The 21,051-nt window shown below is 53.7% G+C and overlaps 4 protein-coding genes across 4 annotated transcripts; 2 read left to right on the top strand and 2 right to left on the bottom strand.

Annotated features, from left to right (window-relative positions):
- Positions 1 to 1,479: 1,479 nt before the first annotated feature.
- Positions 1,480 to 5,277, bottom strand: NCS57_01369500 (uncharacterized protein; the record flags this gene model as incomplete). The annotated part of the gene is made up of 3 exons (XM_053063322.1): positions 1,480 to 4,750; positions 4,803 to 4,893; positions 5,265 to 5,277. 3 exons carry the CDS (start codon positions 5,275 to 5,277, stop codon positions 1,480 to 1,482), a joined length of 3,375 nt encoding a protein of 1,124 aa, XP_052906655.1.
- Positions 5,278 to 5,978: 701 nt separating this feature from the next.
- NCS57_01369600 (uncharacterized protein) lies at positions 5,979 to 9,814 on the bottom strand (the record flags this gene model as incomplete). The annotated part of the gene is made up of 8 exons (XM_053063323.1): positions 5,979 to 7,760; positions 7,826 to 8,299; positions 8,363 to 8,507; positions 8,557 to 8,759; positions 8,812 to 8,896; positions 8,961 to 9,441; positions 9,496 to 9,680; positions 9,729 to 9,814. 8 exons carry the CDS (start codon positions 9,812 to 9,814, stop codon positions 5,979 to 5,981), a joined length of 3,441 nt encoding a protein of 1,146 aa, XP_052906656.1.
- A 7,548-nt stretch (positions 9,815 to 17,362) lies between these two features.
- On the top strand, positions 17,363 to 19,450 carry NCS57_01369700 (uncharacterized protein; the record flags this gene model as incomplete). The annotated part of the gene is made up of 4 exons (XM_053063324.1): positions 17,363 to 17,375; positions 17,426 to 17,677; positions 17,727 to 18,206; positions 18,249 to 19,450. 4 exons carry the CDS (start codon positions 17,363 to 17,365, stop codon positions 19,448 to 19,450), a joined length of 1,947 nt encoding a protein of 648 aa, XP_052906657.1.
- Positions 19,451 to 19,492: 42 nt separating this feature from the next.
- Positions 19,493 to 20,335, top strand: NCS57_01369800 (uncharacterized protein; the record flags this gene model as incomplete). The annotated part of the gene is made up of 1 exon (XM_053063325.1): positions 19,493 to 20,335. One exon carries the CDS (start codon positions 19,493 to 19,495, stop codon positions 20,333 to 20,335), a length of 843 nt encoding a protein of 280 aa, XP_052906658.1.
- Between the last annotated feature and the right edge of the window lie 716 nt (positions 20,336 to 21,051).

Below are 21,051 nucleotides of genomic sequence, written 5' to 3' on the forward strand. Positions count from 1 at the left end.
GTTGGATATGAGGGCGGGCAAGAGAACGGTCGATGCAGGAGCGCCTCCGCTCGTAGCAGAGGCGCTTGGGCGAAGCTGAGGTCGTCGGGAGCCTGCGAGAGGAGTCGCCAGCTCTACAGACGGGTACGGGTGATGCACAGGAAAAGCGTGAGGAGATAAAGTGTGAGAGGAGATATAGAATGACGATCCAAGAGGCCATGGACCGTCGAGAAGGCAAAAGCGGTGCCCTGCAGGAGGATGCAAACGCAAATGGTGCAGCGATGTTTACAAAGTCGGAACGTGGAGAGAGGGAGCGCGAGTTGTGATGCACAAGATGAATTTCAAAGGCCACTGCACGCCCACCAAATTATGCGCTAAGGCAACGAGAAAGGCCGAATGCTGGAAGGGTCTAGAAATGGCTGTGTGCACGTAACACTCAAGCGATTGTGATTCACAGTCGATAACATGGTCACTTGCTCAACTCCAGATAGGGGTCTTTTTTACGCATGGTCAATGCTTTATTCTCCTTACCCGGGCCCTGTGATGCTGGTTTTTGTTTGTTTGAACAATATCGAAGCATGGCAACGGGTGCCTGATTTGATGTAGGATTGACGCATGAAGCTCGTTTCTCAGTGTGGCTACCTGGCACCGTGCCATCACATATGCAGAGAGAAATGGGCTAGAGAAGTGTAAGAGGAGAGTTGATCATACAGTAAGGTAGCTAAGGTAGCTAGCAGGGTCCTCTTTATGCCCCTGAACAAAAGTAATAACCTCCATCCATCCATCCATCCCCAGATGTCTTCTTCTGGGCACCCACGCCTCCGGCAACATTAAGTATCGACCAAAGAAATAACCGCACCCGAATCTCAGCGCCTAGCACCTTCATGGTGACTATGGCTGCTTACCAGTATGTAAGAGTTCCTAGGCCCCTGCAACAATCACATCCGACCAAGAAAACAACCATCCTTTGCTGCACCTGCGCGCATCCATGTCTCTCCGCAATCACTCCTCCCCTTCCTGTCCATCAGCGTCTCCATCAGGCTTCTCCTTAGCCACGGGGTCCAGGTTGTCCAGTATCCCGTCTATCATCGCCAACAGTTCTTCCTGCTGCGTGAAGACTGGAGATTCCATAAAGGAAGTGAACTTTTGGCCAAAGGTGGCCCAAACTCCGGCTGGTAAGTCGATGAGGCGCGCCAGCATATCAAGATCGGTGCGGAGAGAAGGTAGGCTTTGTGGGAACCCATCTGAGAGTCTTTTCTGCCAGGCAGATCCCAAGTCTTGAGTTGTCGTCACTCGTTCCTCAATCGTTCCCGTGGCAACTAGAATTAGCTCAAAGGCGGCGCCCTGATCTCGTATGACAGAGTGTGGGTTATGGTCCCCTTTTAGGATCTTGTTGGTTGCAGTCATATCCAGCAAGAGCAGACGGATAGGCTCAATTGCCCGCCTAACTTCCTCTGTGGTTGGACAGCTCCCATGTGGCATTAGCTCCGTCAAGGCAGCCTATGCCTTGGCATAAACTTGCATGCTATCCATCGTAAGTCGAAGATGTGCGCACTGAACCAAAGTGAGCCGAGGTATGATGGGCGCCGGCGCGGGTGGCAGGATAGGGGGGAGTGTAGGTGCAGGAGTGGGTTCTCGAGGCCGGGGGGGAGGCAGGAAAGGTCCCTCACGGGCCACCGGCTGAGCTTGTTTCAGTACCAGAGGAACGGTACGCTTCTCAACAGCCTCAGCGATCTCGCTGCTCATTCCCTCCCAGAAGAGCAAGCCGGTCTCGGGCGAAAAGTCAAGAGACTCTTGTGGGATACCCAAGGTTTGGGCCAGGCGCAATCTCATACGGTTCCTCTCCGCGATGCTGCGTAGGAAGGGCTTGTAAGGAGTCGGATCGAAGATAGGGTTCTGAAAAACTTCCGCAAGAGGGACATCAGGGCCGAGATCAGAGGACGTATCGATACTGGTGTCGAGCGGCATGTCTTTGAAGAAAGGACCGACCGTCATGGCATCACCCGTGACGGCAACGAAGCTCCCACCCTTGCTGGGATCCCAGAACCTGGGGTAGGGGAAGGTTGGGGCGTATAACTGGCCGGCATAGTATGATCTGAGCGTGAGGTTTGCTACTGCGCTGGGCACCGCAATCATCTGGAGCCAACTTGCCCGTCTGTGATAGCTTGGTAGCCCGACGAGTCTGATGTCATTTAGTAGGCAGAGAGCAAAGATCCCCTTGCGACCCCTCTCAGCAGCTCCCGTTCCCGTGGGCCAGATCAAAGAGGTCCCTGGCATAGAATGAGGCAAAACTTCGATCCAGTGCTCTGTGGCAATGTCAGGGCTTCCTGAGCGGATGAATCCAGCGAGACTCAGGATCCGTTTTCCGTCCAGATGATAGTCCGAGATGGCAAGGGAGCTACTCCCCGCTACATCTTTGGCGTAGTGAGCACTAATAAAGCGGAAGGGGTGCATGTACCGGCTCAGCTTATGGACTTCGTGGAAACGGAGGAAATGGGGCCAATATAAGATGAAAACCGACAAAGCCACATCAGGGACAGGGTGGTGCTTCCCCGTACGGGGTGTCGCGTAGGGCTCCTCGGCCCCTGTGTCCTTCAAGTACTTGTACACGAGGACGGCCTGGATCGCGAGGTTTTGCGGCATGGGGTCATATGGGAACGCCCAGAGGAAAGTGTCGAGGCGGGTGCCTAATTCCTTTGGAATACTGAGAATCCCCAGGCAGGGGATCTTCAGCCGGAAGTGAGAATCGATACTCTCGCTGAAGTCGCCCATGTATAACTTTGCTAAGGCCGGGCGCCGAGAGTTGTCCTGGTCTGTGGGTGTCTTGAATGATAGGGGCGTGAAGGGGAACCCTTCGGCAAGCTTTGTATGTTCTTGTCGGAGGGTTTGGATGGGGTCGGTCTCGGTCGGGAAGTTCCTGTCGTTGTGGATGACGAGGCGTTTGATAGCGGCGATGTTTCCTGGGACTGTCATACTCTCATGCCATATGACATTGCCACCGCAAAGCCTGCTGCTAGGCTCCGTCTTGAAGTAGATGCCATTGGAATTATCACCCGCATCGAGGTGCCCAGAATTCTCCTTACCGGGCGCCCGAGCGGTTACCGGCTGAGCGGTGATGCCAGAGAATCCAACAACAGCAGAATAGGGAGCTTTGTGGGAAGGGAGAGGTTGGTTTCGAAGGAGGAGTCGTTGGGATGCCTTCACTATGGTCTCGGGGTCATGTTCGGCTATCCGAGAACACCGAACTGCGGCGTTGAAGGCCCTGAGGGGCTGATGGCATCTTTTGAGGATAACCGGAGCAGTATTGCCGAAGGTCCAGGTGCGCCAGACTCTCAGCTCGTATTGTCCCACCATGTCGGCCTGAAAAGCATCCCCGTCGATGTCCGCAACTGGGGTGGCCTGTAAGGCCATGATGGTCGCCCTGTCAGCCTCCAAAGATGCTGCCAGCCAGTCAGGAGTTTGTGAAGGTTTAATTGGGTTATCATCGCGGTCATCCCACCCTGGCAAGGTCTCGAAGGGACCAGGTTCGGGTGTGATGCGTTTTCGTCCTTCTTCCCGGTTCCCCGCATACTTCTCCGCGTAGCTAGGAGAGGCCATGGACCGAGCCTGGCTTTCCGAACGTTGAAAGACATTTGGTGCCTGTATGCTAGGGGCTGGGGTGGGGTTGGAGGTAGATGCGGTAACTGTAGAGGCAGGGGCAGCAGCTGTCGAGGAAAACGTCGGGAATATGGGGTTGGAGACAGGCGCCGTTGAGGCGGAGGCAGTCACTGTCGAGGTAGGAACAGCAAATGAGAAGGAACTGGTGGGGAACGTGGCGTTGATGGTAGAGACTGTGGCGGCAGAGGTAGAGGGAGTCGAGCCAGTGATGGGCGCCTGGCTAGTGGGAGGAGCGTCTACCATGAAAGGGTTATCGGAGGTCCCGTGCCCGTCAATGTGGCCTTGGGAGGGAGCCGGGAAAACCTCAGCAAGCTGAGAGGGATCGAGTTCGGTCTTCAGCCGGGCGATAGCTGCCTCAATACCCAGCAGCATCGCCTCAGCAGGGGACTGGTCTGTGAGTGATTTCTCGGGCTCCGGAAGTAACTGTAGGACATGGTCTTCGATCTCGCCAATATCTCCATCCCTTCTCAAGTTGTTGGCAGCCGCCTGAAGGATGATAAGATCCTTGAGCCTCGCCTCTTGGTTTGAAGGGGAGGTAGAGGGCGCCGGCGCCGGCGGCGATTGGTAGTTCTCGTACTCCATGCGGAAAGGATTTTCGCCCGTAGGAAAGTCGGAATCGGTAAGCTCCGCAAGCTGCCTAGCGAGTTCTCGGCCGCTTGGGGGGGAGTAGGGACGGGGCCCGAGTCCTCGCAGAGCGTCCGCCTGTCGCCTTGTGTCTTGGTAACCGGGAATGGAGATGTGATCGACCACACGAGGGTTCCGTTGAGCTTCAGCCGTGAGCTCGAGCGCGCCTCGTCTATAAAGTGTCTCGTATCTTGTTTCTCCGTACCTAGTGATACGGCTGCAGCGCGCAGCGATGAGTCGTTCGAGTTCCCGAAAGCCGCAAGATGGGACCCAGATCCAGCTGCCGTGTTCAGTCTCACAGCGTTCTGGGGTGAAGGTAATGCCGAATTCTTGTTCATGGAGCACGGCGTGTAGAGGCGGAGGCCCTGGAACGTTTGTCGGTGGGCTACGAGATCGCGCGGAACGATCAGACATCAGCAGGCGCTTGGATGATGAACTTTTAGCGAGTTGAAGGTGAGGTGAAGACGAGGGTGACCAGTATGTCGGAGCCCTAGATGAAGGTCAGATGGCGAGAGAAGGGCACCTGGAGCAAGACAAAGTACCTAAGGCAGGGCAAAATGATGCTCCTCCAAGGGCGCGGGTGAGGTCGGGTTTCTTGGGTGGAAGTGATAGAAAGACTGGCAGATGGGAGCCCTAGATAAAGGTTAGATAGCGAGAGAATGGCGCCCGAGGTAAGACTAAGTACCTAAGGCAAAGCGAAGTGATGTTTACCCTCTATGGCACCCGTGAGTGCAGGTCTGTTTTTGTTTTGTTGTTTCTTTGCAGTCACTGCCATGGTCCATCAGAGTGGGTCCGAATTCACACCTCTCTGTCACTCCTCCAGTCGTCGGGTTTCTACTGCGTTCGCTACTAAAAATAGAACAGCTTCAAGAGTGGGGCCCAAAGCGTCTCCCCTCCGTTCTCGCAGCATCACTCTTCCACCGAATTCTCCCCGGCAGCAAACAGAGCCTGAAAGGAAGCGGGGGAAAACAACAGCAGCGGGAACAGGCAATGGGCAAACTTACAGAATAATGGCATAGTCTCTGTTGACCCAGGCCCAATTTGGTTGCCTGGCTGATGTGTCACCTCCCTGGGGATATGGGAGATGTCTACCAGGCCTTGCTCCCGTTTAATGGCCCGGACGTCAGAGCCATTGTGGAGTATTACTCCGGTCCTGGCTTGGTCAATACCCACAGTACCGTTTGCGTTGGTCCAACAATTGACGAGATCAAAGCCAGCTACACTTAAGGCATACTGGGGTTTCAAGCTTTTATCTAGAAGGGACGCTATCTACTAAACATAGCAAACTCGCTGAGCTTCAAGATTCGGGCAGGGGGCCCGTAAGGATGGGCTGCCCCGTACAAAGCATTTGGCACGGCGACACAGATTGGCCGCTCTCGGCGTGCGAGTTGACTCATGCTGCATCGTTACTCTACATCAACTCGGAGCACAATGAAGTGAAATGATCTAGCAAGGGCTACCTGCCGTGATTCGTAAGTATACCACCTACCATGACCTAGTAATTTGGTCGAACGGAGATACATCTACCTTTAGTATTGAGGGCAAGGAGAAGCAATGAGTGCGCGAGTCACCGCAACGAGCATTTCACGTAGCATAGGTAGAACCATATAATCACGTCAACATCATGTATTTATATCATGGGCTTATAGCCCGAGCCCCAGCAGCACAACAACAACAACAAACAACCAACCCGACCGCAACGTGCCTGCCTCTACCCCTCAAGATGAGGAGGCCTTGTCCTCCTTGCCCTCCTTGCCCTCCTTGCCCTCCTTGCCCTCCTTGCCCTCCTTGCCCTCCTTGGTCTTCTTGACCTCCCTCACCACCACCGTTGCCACCCGACCAGAACCATGCAGCTCTTTGTAGAGCTGTCGAAGCGTTGCCGCCTTGACCATGCTGATCTCACCGTTGGGGCCCTCGACGATGAACTTGGTCTGGACCGGTCCTTTCTTCTTGCCCCTCGTCACCGCACCAGCAACGTAGATGTCGCCAACGATGACGAGCCCGCACTTTTGCCGGGTGAGCATGACGTTGAGGCGCTGGGAGTTCGAGGTGAAGCCTGGGCCAGGGTTGGGGTGAGCGGTTCCCATGACCACGATCGCGAGATCGTTCTCCTGACCCTGGAACGAGTCGACCGTCATCGCATCCGGCATGCTGGTGAGGCATGCGTACTCGGGCTTCCTCCGCATGCCGTTGATGACCCGGACGTTGGCGGCGTAGGGCGAGATGAAGACAATTCTCGCAGGGTCGGCCTTCTTGGACTTGACGAACTCAGCAGCAAAGTCCAGCGCGACGGTGACCTGGTCGGGGCTCCTCTTCGACCCAGTGGAGGGGTCGGTGAAGACATATGAGCCCTCGCAGTGGATGAAGAAGGGCTTGAGGGTGCCCTCCGGACATTTCGCCAGCCCAGGGAACCTGGCCTGAGCAAAAGCCTCAAGGTCTCGGCCGATCTGGAACTCCGCATGGTCGATGGAGCGGCTGGCGGCATACTCGAACGGAACATCGGGGTAAATGATGCCAGCCACCATGTCGAACATCCCTTTGGCCATCCGAAGCTGGGTCTTGAGGCGGTACACCGGGAGCCCAGAAGCCTGCAGATACTGCAAGGCCGAGACCTTGCCATCCTTGGCGAAGCGGTTGATGTAGCTGGCGGCCACCTCGTTGTCCTTGACCTCATCCTTGCCCTTGCCCTTGTCGTCGGGGTCACCACTGGGCAGCACCCTTTCCTTCTCGTTGTCCGTCATGATGGCGGGAGGGAGCTGCTTGGGATCGCCGAACAGGAAGCAGGGAAGAAGAGTGTTGCCCCACACGCAATAGAGATCGCTGCGGTGCATATTGGCAGCCTCATCGACCGCGATGCCACAAGCGATACCTTGCTTCCACTGCCGGTAGTCCTTGACATTGTTCGTGGCGGCGGGGGTGGTGCAAAGCATGTCTGCACGATGCGCGATCGTCGGAAGCCATGTGCAGACCGCGTCGAGTGAGTCCTCGACATCGGGCATGTCTCTGAACTGCTCCCAGGTGATGTCACCCTTTGCGAGCTTGCGGACGGGGTCGAACTTCTCGCGGCTATCGATACTCTCCTGAATCTCGTGCAGGGCTTCACAGTCATCTGGGTGCAGCTCTCTGACCAGGGGGGACCGTAGGATGACCAGCAGCCAGAAAGTGCAAGACATGGGCAGGGTCCACTTTGACGGCACACCCCAGGTCGGCTTGGGGGCTCCCTTGTTGACGGCCTGGGGCTTCCTCAGCAGCTCCAGAAAGGCGTCCTCCTCCTGACGGGGCTTGAACGCACGGACGACGAAGGGGCGGCGGCGACGAGCTTGACCTTCCTGCAAGCCATTGTTGTAGCGCTCAACCACGGCACGGCCCCTGCGCTCGAGGCGGCTGGCAAAGTTGTCGACTGCGACGTTGGTGGGAGCCGAACAGAGGATCTTGCCGAGCTTCGCATGCATTGCGAGGGTGGCGGCAGCTCCAGCGGTCGTCTTGCCAAAACCGGGACCCTGAAGAGAGACAGTTAGTATATCTAGAAGATGAATGGAAGAGGATACAAAGAGGGAAAACTTACAGCGGTGATCATCCCAAGGCCGAAGGGTCGATTGCTCAGGTACCCGCGGAAGCGAGACCGATCTTGGGGCAGGGCCTCTGCGACGATGGCATCGGCATAGGCCTCATCCTCGAAGTCGAGGAAGTTGGTGCTGGGCAAGGCTCGCAGCTTGGGAGCGGGGGCAGGAGGCGCGTCATCCAGATTCACAGCCTGCAAGGCCCCGACGAGATCTTGGAGACTCCGAATCACCATCCAGTCCCAGAAGCCGGTCCCTCGCAGAAGGGCCCTATGCAGGTTCATCCGATCTTGAACCTTCTCCAGCAGCTCGGACTCCTCCTCCGAAAGGTTGTCGGCAAGCCCACCGGTCTCTCGATCCAGAGGCAAGCCACATCCAACGATGTTAGACGGAAGAGCCTCGGAAGTGAAGACGACCGTTGCGTCGACCTTTCGCTTGCAGTCCTGCAGCTCGGCATCGAATTCGAGGGTAAGGCAGTTCTACTGCTCTTTGTCCTCGGCCAGGGCCCGGTTGGCGACCGTGCGATCGGGGAAGGTCTTGACCTTGTACGGCTGCTTCTTCTTCTTCTCCTTGGAGTCCTCCAGCTTCGGCTTGGGCCGTCGCACGTACAGGACCATCTCGTGCTTGTCGACGGGGTGGTCGTTGAGAGCATCGACCTTGCTAGGATACTCGATGATCTTGCAGTCCCTGTTAATCGTCAGCAGCTACCTCTCTAACACTTGTCGGTAGTTCGTACCAAGTCTCGTCAGCCTCCTCGTCCTCGAACGAGTTGAAGAGCCGGATCTTGAAGGTTTCGCCCTTGGTGAGACGTCGCCATGGAGAATCGAACTCCTCACGGAACTGCGTGGTCAATGCAACCACAACGTGGAACCGGTCCGTATCCTCGGCGGCGCGGGTCTCGGAGCTCACGAAGTAGGCCGGGAACTTGAGCTTTAAGATCTATTGAAGAGGTTAGCTACACATCCATCGCTTGAGTATCAATTATGCATACCTCCTGGACCGCGTCGTCAATCCACATCACGTCCTGGACGGCGGCTTGAACGACCGAGGTGATGTGAGAGAGGTCGCTGGGGTGACTGTATCATTAGGTAAACGGTTAGTCAACGTTATTTTGTCAATCAATGGCATTCCTTATCTTACCTGAAGGCCGGCATGAACTGATGCCCCTTGTTCTTGGCCAAAACACCCTTGTACGCGCCAACGTCCCATTCCTGCAAGGGGCCGTATGGATAGATGAACGGCGCAGGGAGGCGATCCGTCACGAGAAACTTGGTGGCGGAGGCTAGAGGCACGGGCAGAACAAAGCAAAACCGTTTGCTTCGCAGGACGTCCATCAGGGTGATGCCATCGACGATGGGCTTGTTGTCGTTCACCCACCCTTCAACCTCGGCGTCGTCGGCGTTGGCGAATGGGTAACCAAACCCGTGGATCGTTGCCAAAGCATCATCCATGACGACTTTGAAGACCGTCATGCCCTTGTCTCGGCGCTTGGCATTGGGGAACCGGGCAAGCACTGGCCCTGGTGCATCCTCGAAGCTCGTCTGGATCTTGCCACGGGGAAACTTGACGTCGAGCTTGTGATGATCGACGGGTACCACTTCATCGTCGTGAGTTCTCCTGACTATGTGCACCCTGTCAGCAGTCTGTGGGTAGCCCGAATGACTTCACTGCTTACCTTGGTGAAGGACGCCAAAGCCAGATGCTTCGTTCTCGACTTGGTCCTTGCCCAAAGGCAACTCCAGCGAAAAGCCAAGCCAAGGGTCAGCGTCGGCCTGGGCGTACAAGCAGACCTTGGCGCCGAGCTTTGTTGACAAAGCCAAGGTCTTACCGCTAGCGATAACGGGACCGAACTCGTCAAGGCTAAAAGGCGAGTCAGTAAGCTATATGCTCGAGGAGGGAACCACTTACAGGAGAGCGCAGTCGGAGACGTACGTCTTCACGGCCGCGGGGATGGGTTGGCCTTGGGCCGCGATGCTTGTCTGTTGTTGAGACATAGCGAGATTCTTCTTCTTCTTCTTCTTCCTTCTCCTTTCCTTGCAACGACTCTAACGTTTAAGTTTGACTTGGACGCACAAACGGTCGCATTCGCGGCACCGCAGTAACCAGAGTCAAACGTCAACGATCGAGTATCACAACTCCCGACGGCCTTCCGCTCGCCGTCCTGGACTCCGTCCCACCAGCCTCACACCTAGGCTTTCACCTCGGATCGATCTTTGGCGAACCAAAGAAATAACGGTCGCTTTCGCGGCACCGCACCACCAAGGCTTCAACTTCGATGATCAACTGATGCTCAGTCGTCCTTTCTGACAGAGCTTCAGGCAGAACCCCTATCTAGCGTAAAGAAAAATAATGATAGGCCTGACGTCTATCGTGAACCTGAGCACTTAGTTGACGTGTCACCGCAAGCAGTGACCGAGCAAGCTGAGAGTAGGTTGTGTGAGGAGGAAGAAGCGGGGACGGTGCGCAGCGTGATGTTGTTTTTTTCTCATCACCTTGATGGATCTAACGCTAACCGTTAAGAGCTAGCGTGTTTCCATCAGTTTCCAGAAATTTCTGCAGCGCATTGCAGTTCACTTTGCCGTTTACCAGTGCCAGCCAGCACTGCCAGTTTACGCGTTGAATCATGGATCAATCGGTGGGATGCCGCATGTTTTCCTTAACTGGTAAACTACGATGCAATTAAATCCACTCTTTTCGATTGAATACAATTATCACATTAACTTTGAGCCATTCAGGTTATATGCGTGCCCCTTTGTCGTGATGTATTGCCCATATCTAGATTGATATCGAACTCAAAGCGCCTGGGTCCAGCAGCCCCACTTAACCTGTCACGACCGGGATCGCCCAAGCGTACATGTGCACAGTACGTACCCAAAGCGATGGAGGTTGAGCAGCCCCACATTCAGGGCTGGCTGGGTCCATGGACCATGCCAACCGATCGCCCGAACGGCGAAACAGGTGTGCTTTGCTTTCATTACGTTGATTCTTGCCCAGGCTTCCCCGTGGAATTTTTCCCGACCTAGGTAGCCAGACAAGCATTCAAGAAAAATAAAGGCCGGATCGCACGTATAATACATTTCTATTAACCCAGTTGGCCGGTAATCGCTCACCTGGGTGCCAGATTGGCGCCGCGTTTGTTGAAGCAGTCCATGCTGGTGCCCCAATTCATCGGGCTCCACTTACAGTGGTACCTGCCGTGGACCGATCACCCTGCCGGGCTCCCCCGCATAAGCCGCCAGCCGCAACGTTCGTTCCTCTTGACAAGGCATCGGCCGGCCAGGTCTGCTGTATCTGTACCACCAACACTAGCCAAAAGTGAGCGTCTAACCATGTCACTGTACTCCCTCACATGCAGCGCCCGGCAGGTTCCCAACGCCAGATTTGAGCCTCACCTGCAGGTACCGTTCCGACCCACTTTCATGGAACCGCCCTCGAGGCCAAGAGGTGAATGCTACCTACCTACCCCGATCGCACATTGTCTGTTCCGTTCACCCATAGCATTCTGTAACCTGTTTCATCATGTGACTTTTCGCCTGTTCTGAAATTTCAGTTTTTCACCTGACGGCAAACTGCCAAATCTGCTCGAACCGAACCACGATGTCACACTGCTCGAACCGACTTGATCACCGGGGCCCATTTGCGGTGAGAAGTCCAACACTGACATGGATCCCCACCTTGTTAGAGGCGCTCTGATCTTTGAACATGGCTCACAATTCTATTCCGCAGCACCCTCCGAACCGCATCCAGCCAACGAAACACGAACGAGCCCGACGCCAATGCTTAGTCGATTGTGATCGTGGGACCAGGAAGAACGTTGGCGGGATTCGATGATCCAGGCTCGAGTACATGGCGTTATTTTGGATCCAGGTCTCTATAATGGTAGACGACGGCCGTTGCTACCGTTAGCTAGCACATAATCGAGCACTACGCTGGAACATTACATTCACCAAGCAACCGTCTTCACCTGCCATACTGCATCTTCAAAGTGATTTCTTTTTAAGGAGACAAACTTCGAGCTCGAGGATGCGGCGTTACACAGCTGTGCCATTGATACCAAATGAACCAACGGCAACAAGCATGGCTTCATGCGTCTCAGACGTGAAAACGATGCTAACCAGGCACCCACAGGTCTTCATGGCAGTTAGCTACGATGCTGTCCTTTATATATTTTCCCTACCCATGCGAGTTTTCTGTCAAACAGACCTGTTTATCGTCTCAGATTCTTCCATCTCGTGCCTGGCTGACTACGGTCGTTCCCGTTAACGCGATGCGATGTCTTAAAACGCAAGGGAGCCATGGTGTCAGCCAAAATCAACACTACCAATTGAGAACCAATCCACCTGCACGTCTGTGTCTATGTAGCGACCCTCCCTTCCCTCAGGGCCGAAGAACCCGTATTGATGCGTATCAGATCACCCTACGAGCGACAAGACACCATAGGATAATTAATCGTACAGCCAGTACAGCCTGGAACCAAGGGCCACGAAGCATTGCTAAAGATCACAGTATAACGCGAAAGAGCTCAAACACCCTATGATATATCCTCCCCGACGAGGCTTAAAGATAACCACCTACCGATGCGTCTTCCCAATATTTTCCATCTTCACGCTTTACAGTCACAACTCTAATCTTAGTGTCAACGACGTCTCCATCGGCCACAATATCAACAAAAACAATAAGATTCAACTCTAACAAGGGTTTTCTCTAGTTACGGACGAATCCTCGACCATCCATCAGTACTTAGTCTCACCCAATATACGAAGCTTCGATGGAACTACGGAGGCAGTATTCTAAGATTCATTACATATGCCACGGCAGCGCCGCTTATGAGACTCGTGTTCAACGACATCTTAGCAAACAGTTAATCTAGCGATAGAATTCCACATTACGCAAGGTCATTTGGCCATTTATTCTTCAGGTGGCTCGGTGCGTGAAGCAACGAGCCACGAGGTTCCCACGGAAAGAGTTAAGTCTCGATATCATTATCAGGTATTTCGAGAGACTATTCGAGCTTTTTGGTCATTACCTACCCTTCCGCAGCCCAGACCAGCTCCATGACTCTCAAGATTTCACTTAGGGGTTCTACATTTGCTGGCTAACCAGGTATGCCGTCAGGCAAGATATTAAGGCGCCGCGAAAGAGACTACAGACTCTTAAGTCATACAGAGGGCTAGGTTCCTCGAGTCCTTCTCCATCAAGTCGCTCTTCCGGGGAGAGATATTAGCTACACGCAAGGGTATGCTCACCTGATCGCTCAAGGATAATACTCGTCGCAACACATGCGATCTGCCTACGATTGTCCCATCTAGCGAGTCCGGAACACAACCCAGGGTCTCTTCATTAGACCTCACGGTAGCCAAATCAGTCGAGGACTCCGAGGCCAAGTACGCGGCTATACACATTTGATTCACCGATCAGGGGAAGAAAGTCGTCGCTGTCGCCGTCCCCGTCGCTGTCGTCCTTGGTGGAATGGTGGTTCATATCATTAATATCACCGCCGCCTTCTTATTTTTTAACATTGCTTCCGCAAGGCTTACCAGATCGCTTGGTCACAATCAAAAAGAAGAAGGCTGTTGCTCCTCAATACTTAAGACCAAGGACCTAGCACATCCAACAAGGGAAACTCGCCTACCACCACAGGTGCCACCGACATATCAGACAAAACACTCTGTCAAACCTTCAACGAGGGGCACCTATCGCTACAGCGTGGGCTCGGGATTTTGACAACATTAATGTTACATAAGTGTTCAAATGAACACACTTCCCGGGTCATAATTTTCACTGTTAACGGGTGGATAATGATTGTGGGCGCTTCTGTGACTACCGAGTTTTAATCATGACCTCGCACGAGTTGGATGGGCTATGAAATCAGAGACTGGTTGGTTTAATTATCTGGTCAATGGGCCATCATGTTCAGTCGTGGTGTTGATGGGCGCATATCAGAACGCGTGGCTCTATCCTCAAGGCCGTTTGTCCATGCGAGCACCTGCTGCACTTGACACGACGCGCTTTTGGATGGTCATCAATCAACGCCTGAATTTAGCCTCCCCTTCAGTGGAGCAATCGGTCCGAGCCTGATGCCTGTTCTTGTCGGCCAGAATCGGCCCTTAATTCTGTCGGGCTTTCTACACGTGATATATCACGTGGGATACGCTTATCATTGGCCTTATCTTATCTTGGCCAATCATGGTCGTCGTCCGTGAAGGAACACCCGTCTTCTCATGCAAACTGACATGAATGTGCTGCGTCCCACGCAGCCCTTTCACTTTTAGTATTTTATCTTAGCATGGGGGAAAACAACTCTGCACAAATTCAACGGGAAATTACAGGCTACTATTTTATATCCCAATAAATCCCAACTTCCACCTGAGACTTCTGAATATCTGACCCTCAACATGTCTTGCTCTCTGGCAGTCCCTTGCGGATTTACCCTAGACTGCACTGCCGTCACGTGATATCGTTCCATAAGCTCATCTCTAAGGTGCCCTTGAATGCGCCCCTGGCGGACAACGCATTGCCTCGTTCAGACGTCTTTCCAACAAAATGAAGAGGCCGACTTCCTACTCCCTTATCCTCTGGTCATTTGATTGTAGCGCATGTGCCACGTCTGGCTGAGAAATTCGCGACACTGATCAAAGTTCCCTTCAGCACCTCTGGCCATGACCCAGGCTCCTCACAGTCACAGCACGACCCGGTGCAAACTCAATCATCAACAGCGAAGAGTGCAGTTTCAGGATACAAGTAGGTATTGTACAACAAATAATGATGAGAAACATTTCTTGACGTCCCTAGGTGCCACTCAGAATCTTCTCCCTTCTGAGCTCTTTCGGCTGCCGTGAGCGCGAGTGACAGAACCAGACCGAAGTCCCTTACCGAGCACTCCTTTGAGCCCCATTGGCCCCATACACATGCAACGACACGATTTTATGCAGGTTCTCACCTTCAACTGCCCGACCACCTCCCGCAACCCCCGCTGTAAGGGCTGCCCGAGCTCCTCGATTTTGGTAGCACCAGGTCGGTTTCAGGACAGTTGCTAGGGAGCTCGGAGAAGAAAGGCGTGTTACGAATGAGGGTTGAGAGCGACTTCTTATCAATGGATGGAAGGATCTCGATTTTTCCAGTCAGCGAAGGATGTGTGGCAATGGGTTGTGCAAGCGGTTTTGGCAGGGATTATTGAAGCTGATCTTGGCAGCCAGAGGGAAAGCGGCGTTTGAAATACGATACAGAGGATCATGTTTTATACAAGTCCTGATGCGACTGTGTAATGGCTAAAGTACCCAGGAAATTGAACATCCCTTTGGGCATCGGGCGCTGGGTACCTGGCTGACCAGGCGAAGGACGAACGACCCGAACCAGCCGCAAGACCTCATGAATTCCATAAACAAACATACGACCTTGCATATCCCGGGCCTGATATTCTGTATGTCACATGTCAAAAATAAGTCCGGCATCTCTCGCCGCCCGGAACCCATGTGAAAATTACGTTTGAGGGCACAGCTGGTTACTATCTCTCAAGGCTCATGAGGTGCGGCTTCCAGATGCGACCATGCCATTGAGAGGGTGGAACGACGTGGCAGATGGTGAGCCTTGTTCAACAGCAGCTGGTTGGTCAATGACGGCGATCTACCCCTGCATCAATGACAAAAACAGAGAGCTCGAATTTGTATTTGCGAAGTCATGAAAGCACCACGCTCGATTTACCCTTCATCCAACTAATACTGGCTGCTAAGGAGTACTTAGGTTTTCGTGATTGCTTCATACAAACCTTAGTAATTACTCTTTACCTTCGGTAGCGTGGGCAGATATTCAGGTCCTTGAGTTACCTCGCCATGGCGATCATGTGGGGTCCCCGCGCGCTGTCTCACCCACCCACTGCCCCTCATGCATGATCGCCCACCCCCGCCTTTATGATCGGGAGTTTCAATCTCTTGTACCACCTCCCTGCTTACCGCCCTCAGGGACCTGTACCATAGCAGTATAGATAGTTAATATCAATAGATCTGCCCCTGTAAAGAGACTAATTCTTCCAACATTTAATATTGAAATGCATTCCTGTAGCCCTAGCTTGGTGTAAAGCAGCAACGCCGCATCATGCTACCGCTTACAGGCTGCTGTGCTTGGGCAATGAGACACAAGGTGCAAAGGTCTTGCAGGGAAATTGATGCAACGCCAAAAACTAAGAGGCCTTGCTTATATGTTCACACTATCTACGTACTTAACTGTTTACCTTGTATGAGAGAGCACTCTGACAGTCTATCTACCTAGGTATCTACTCAGCTTACTCACCTGCACTGCCTGGCGAATTACAGGGGCGGCATCAAATCCAGCCGCAGGTGGCCTCATTTGCTGATTGCGTGTGGGGCTACTGATTGCGCGCAAGAGAGTCGGCTTTCAGTCAGGCGCTTGACTGCCTCGTCGACCTGCCCCTCACGGGCCTCACCCTTAGGTTAATCCGCCATCGAGAAAATGACCCACTGCTCTTGGATCACCCGCTGATCCTAAATTGGCGTGGATTCCATTGGTCTAATCCAAACCGGAGTGTCCTTTCCCATGACCCACAAATGGCGTACCCCTGGGGTGCCGTCATAGTCGCGTTGGGTGCCAGACGCGTATGTCTACTCCGTACCCAGACCAGCAGCGCATGGCTAGCCCATACTTGAGCCATGGGTTGAACAACCTTGTAGATTAGTATTAGCCATCGCTCGTAGTGTAGGTAACTGGTGTAACTAATAGACCACTGGACCAAGTACCCAAAAGTAGGCGGCCCCTGTACTTGTGGTATGGGATCCCACGGTTCTAATAGCGTCGTCACAACTGGCAAGTATTCAACTACAAATATGAGCATAACAAGGGGTGTTCATCTATCTTGAACTCCAAGTACACATCTATAAGCATTATCTTACTCTGAATTATTTCAATCATGGCGCAAGTTAGGTCAGGGAAGAAACTGGGTGCATCTGTCTCCGGGAAGGTCGTGCCTTCCCTTCCCGGCGTCGGTGTCTCTTAGTTAGACTGAGACCAAGAGACACGGGGCTGGACCACCCCGTCGCTCCTTCCGAGTTCAGCGTCCACCTCCATGGGCCAATCAGGACACGGAACGCAATCAGCCAACACCCACTCCCCTACTTGGGTCACGACCGCTCTCTCTTCCTTCCTTTCTCTTCTTTTTTCTCTCCCCAGAGCGTCCCCAGCATTGCAGTTGTTCTGTGCCCTTCTTTCCGTTCCTGTCTGTAGTGCTTGTGTGTGCAGACTCTCTACTTAGATAGCTTTCTTGTTCCGGAAGCGGTTGTCTGAGAGTGTATGCTGCGGTGCCTCGAAAGAGACCGTTAGTTCCTTGGTTCGCCTTGGAAACACTCTCAGCTCTGTCTGAAGGTTCACTTCTTTCCCCCCCCTTCTCCTCGCGGAAGCAGTTTTCAAGTCTCAACTTGCGGTGCCTCGAAAGAGACCGTTGAGATCCTTTGGTTCGCCATTGGAATTGAGCTTGATAACTGTCTGAAGTGAGTTTCCTCCCTCCCTCCTCTCGACCTCCTCCTACCGTTAGGATGGCACCACCAAGTAAGTCATCGGAGCCCCACTACTCGATTAGTCGCTAACCCTTTCCTTAGAGAACAAGTCCCGAAAGGGCAAGGGCGGGATGAAACCCGGCGCGATCTTGGGGTTCCTTCGTCCGATGGCTGCAACTGCGCCTGCCCCCTCCGCCTCCCCCACTCCCGCTTCCTCCGTCTCCGCCGGGCCATCCTCCGTCTCCGCCGGGCCATCCTCCGTCTCCACCGGTCCATCATCCGGTTCCTCCGAGCCCAACCCCGCTGGACTCAAGGTTTCAGGAAGACCAACAATAATCGTCCCTGTCCCCGAAGGTATAATGGCTTTTTTCCGAATTGTTTTTCAGCCTCTAACTGCTTTTAGTCGGCGGCTCATCCTCAAAGGAGGGCAAAAGACCTCGAGTTGCGTCTCTCTCGCCCGACCGCTTGTCTGCTTTCGACAGACTCGAGAAGAGACAGCGCGTCGAGGATGAAAGCGAGTACGAGGACGACGGCAGCGACAGTGACTCCGAAGATGGCGACTGGCCCGATTCTGCTGACCTTGCTGAGCTCGACGAGATCGAAGAACTCGATGAGCTCTTCAGTCAAGATGAAGACGTCGACCTCAAGGACCTGCTAGCCGACGACGAGCCAGACACTGTCGTCGAAACAGACGGCCTCATCCGCGTGGGACCTCAACCTCTGCAGCTTCAGCAGTTCATTCGTTCGGCGCCTCGTGGCAAGGCCAGGCACAAGCTCAGAGAACGACTGATGGGAGTCCACCACCTGACCGACCGTCATATGCCCGGCTCGAACTCGAACATGCTGGAGCGAGAGCGCAACGCCATGCTGGAGAGCCTCATGAGTTCCCTGGACGACCACTAGGACCGGTCTGAAAGCGACACAGTCTCCCGCCTCTGCGACTATTCCGGGTATCAGCTGTCTTGGACAGTCGGTCCTCACACCCCGTCAGTTGAGGCTGTCTACCCCTTCGTCGCCTCGGGAGGCCGCATCGACTACCACGCCCGGCCCAACGTTCATCTCGTCAAGGCGGCCATCAACTTCACCAAGCGAAACCATGCTCCGATCGTGCTGCCTCTTGCCGCTGTCTGGATGAACGTTCACGATGAGCCGAACTTCGAGGAGCGCCAAGCCCAGTGGTCATGGGTCTACAACTCGGTCGCGAATGCCGCCACCCTCGACAAGATATTCGGCTTGACGTTCAAGCACGTGGACCAGTCGAAGATATGGTCAAAGTGGAGCCCCGCTAAGCTACGAAGTGTATTGGAGGCACTGCGCACTGGCACCAAGACTGCCGAGGTTACCCAGGCGCTATCTCGATACTCATCGGATGCCCTCTTCACTCCCAGGTGGAAAAAGGGCAAGCAAAGTCTTGACCGGCGTCAGGGCTATATTCAGCAAGGTCAACGCCTGTACCCCCTAATGTTGCAGGTCGCTCAGAAGTATGACTTAACGCCACCTGAGTTTGAGTACTACCTAACCATTAAGGCGCCCAATAGGCGGGAAAGGGTCTTCTATCCCTACCATGTGCTCTCGAGAAGTCAAGCTGAGGCATACGGCTGGGATTGGGGGACTATCATCGAGCTTTGCATCTCTATGGTCAACGAAATGAAGAAGAGATGTAACCACCACGCCGAGGACGCTGGGTATGGCGAGGATATCAACGGGAACATTTGTATGTTCTGGATGGTCAACTACTTCTGCAGCAAGGTCCAGGCCCTCAAGAACCAACAGCCCAGCGCTAGTGAGGAAGAGATCCGCTTCCATATTCTCGACCGATGGAACCTACCTCTCGTTCCCTGGAAGAGGCATGCGTTCAAGGCCTCACTATGCAAGGGACTTGACCATGGTATTGCAATGAAGCTCGGGCATACCACAGCGAGCGGAGAGGCCTTCGATCCCGTTAACGATATCGACCTCACCAAGTCTACTGTCGAGCTTGACACCTGGTTTACCAATTGTGGCATGCGTAACTATGCAACTACCGACTGGGAGTCTATCCGCAAGACTCTTGCCGCTATCCCGTTGCATCATAGCTTCTGGCGAGTTGATCTGGCTCTCGGCGAGACGGTTTGGAAGGGGCAATAGGACCGTTCCATCAAACCCAAGGCTCCCCAGCCAGCCTTCACCATGCCAATCCTCCCGGTCGACGCGTGGGTGCCCGCTGACAACAGTCGGGGAGAAGTCAAGTTCAAGTGCGGCGAATGCAGCCAGTCTTGCGCCAGTGCCGGGTCCCTGCTCAACCACTACCGGCAGGCTCATGTCAACGAGGGAGCCCGACGCACTTGGGAGGAACCCGCCGCCGACCCTCAGCAGGACGAGATCGATCGCGAGTACTGGATCGACAATGCCACGAACCGGAAGTACGTCTGCGACAAGTGCCCGAAGAACTACCGACTTCGCAAGCAACTGCTTATCCATCAGCGGATAACCCATGACAAGGTTCGAAACCATCTCTGCGAGATTTGTGGCAAGCGCTACATCAGTCCGGCTGGCCTGAGGGAGCACCAAGCTGGCGTTCATCGCAGAGAGAGGCCGTTTCCGTGTGACGAGTGCTCTTCAGCGTTCCTCAAGCAGCAATACCTTGACACGCACATTGCTACGGTGCACCGCAAGGAGAGGAAGTTTGCCTGCGAGGACTGTGGCCAGCGCTTTGGGCGAAAGGCAGACATGGAGGTGCATTTCGAACGGATGCACAGTCAAGCCTCGGCCCGCACATGCGACGAGTGCGGTGAAAAGGTGAGCAGCCCTTCAGAGTTGCTTGCCCACAAGAATCGCAAGCACAATCCCAAGGCCAAGTATGTGTGCAGCGAGTGCGGTGGTCGGTTCATGTCCCCAGCTCATTTAAGGGACCACGAGAGCCGGCACTCGGACGAAAGGCCTTGGAAATGTCAGTTCCCCGGCTGCACCAAGGACTACAAGAACAAAGGCGACTTGCAAAAGCACGAAAAGAAGAAGAGGCATCGTCTCTGACCACTTGGTGTCTTTTCTTCTTTGTTCTCTGGGCGTTTGTGGGTCGGTAGTCTGGGTCGATGTTGTTATCTTTTTGTGTTGTCTTTGGGAAATGGTGTTGTCAAGGGTTAGGGTGGATGATGTGATGGGGTGGGAGAGATCAGATTGGAATGGGAAATGAAAATGGGAATGGAAAAAGGCGCATGTAATGGAGTTTGATGATTTTTTTTACTGGGAGATACATTTACGGGTCAAAGAGTTTATATGGGACTATAATGGCGTTGCTGTCTTGCACCAAACTCGTCTTTTAATATGGCTTTGTGACATGATGGTCCTTACATGGCCCTGTAGGCTTTTTGCAGGACGATGAAGTCTTGAGAAATAGTAATGAAAGTTGAGTTAGATTCTTAGGCCTAACTTAAGTACTACTCCTGGGCACGCTGCATTCAATATAGACTTGAGCGTTAGTTGAGCATACGCGGCAAAACAAAGCTTTGAGTGATAGGTTGCAGTAGCGCAAGAGTTCACTTGGCGCGGTCATTGTGGAGGGCACGCCATGTATCTTCAAAAGCGGAATGCATCATAGTTATTTGTGCGGGCAACCTTCTCACGACGAGTATTCATATCCCATGATGCCCGAAATCGAGCTCTTGGGAGCCTCAAATTGATAACCATTATCCATGTATATGAATGTTATTCAGTGCGTTGAGCCGGTAGGATAAATGGGAGGCGGAACT

Source organism: Fusarium keratoplasticum, chromosome 12 (assembly GCF_025433545.1).
Source record: "Fusarium keratoplasticum isolate Fu6.1 chromosome 12, whole genome shotgun sequence".
NCBI lineage: Eukaryota > Fungi > Ascomycota > Sordariomycetes > Hypocreales > Nectriaceae > Fusarium > Fusarium keratoplasticum.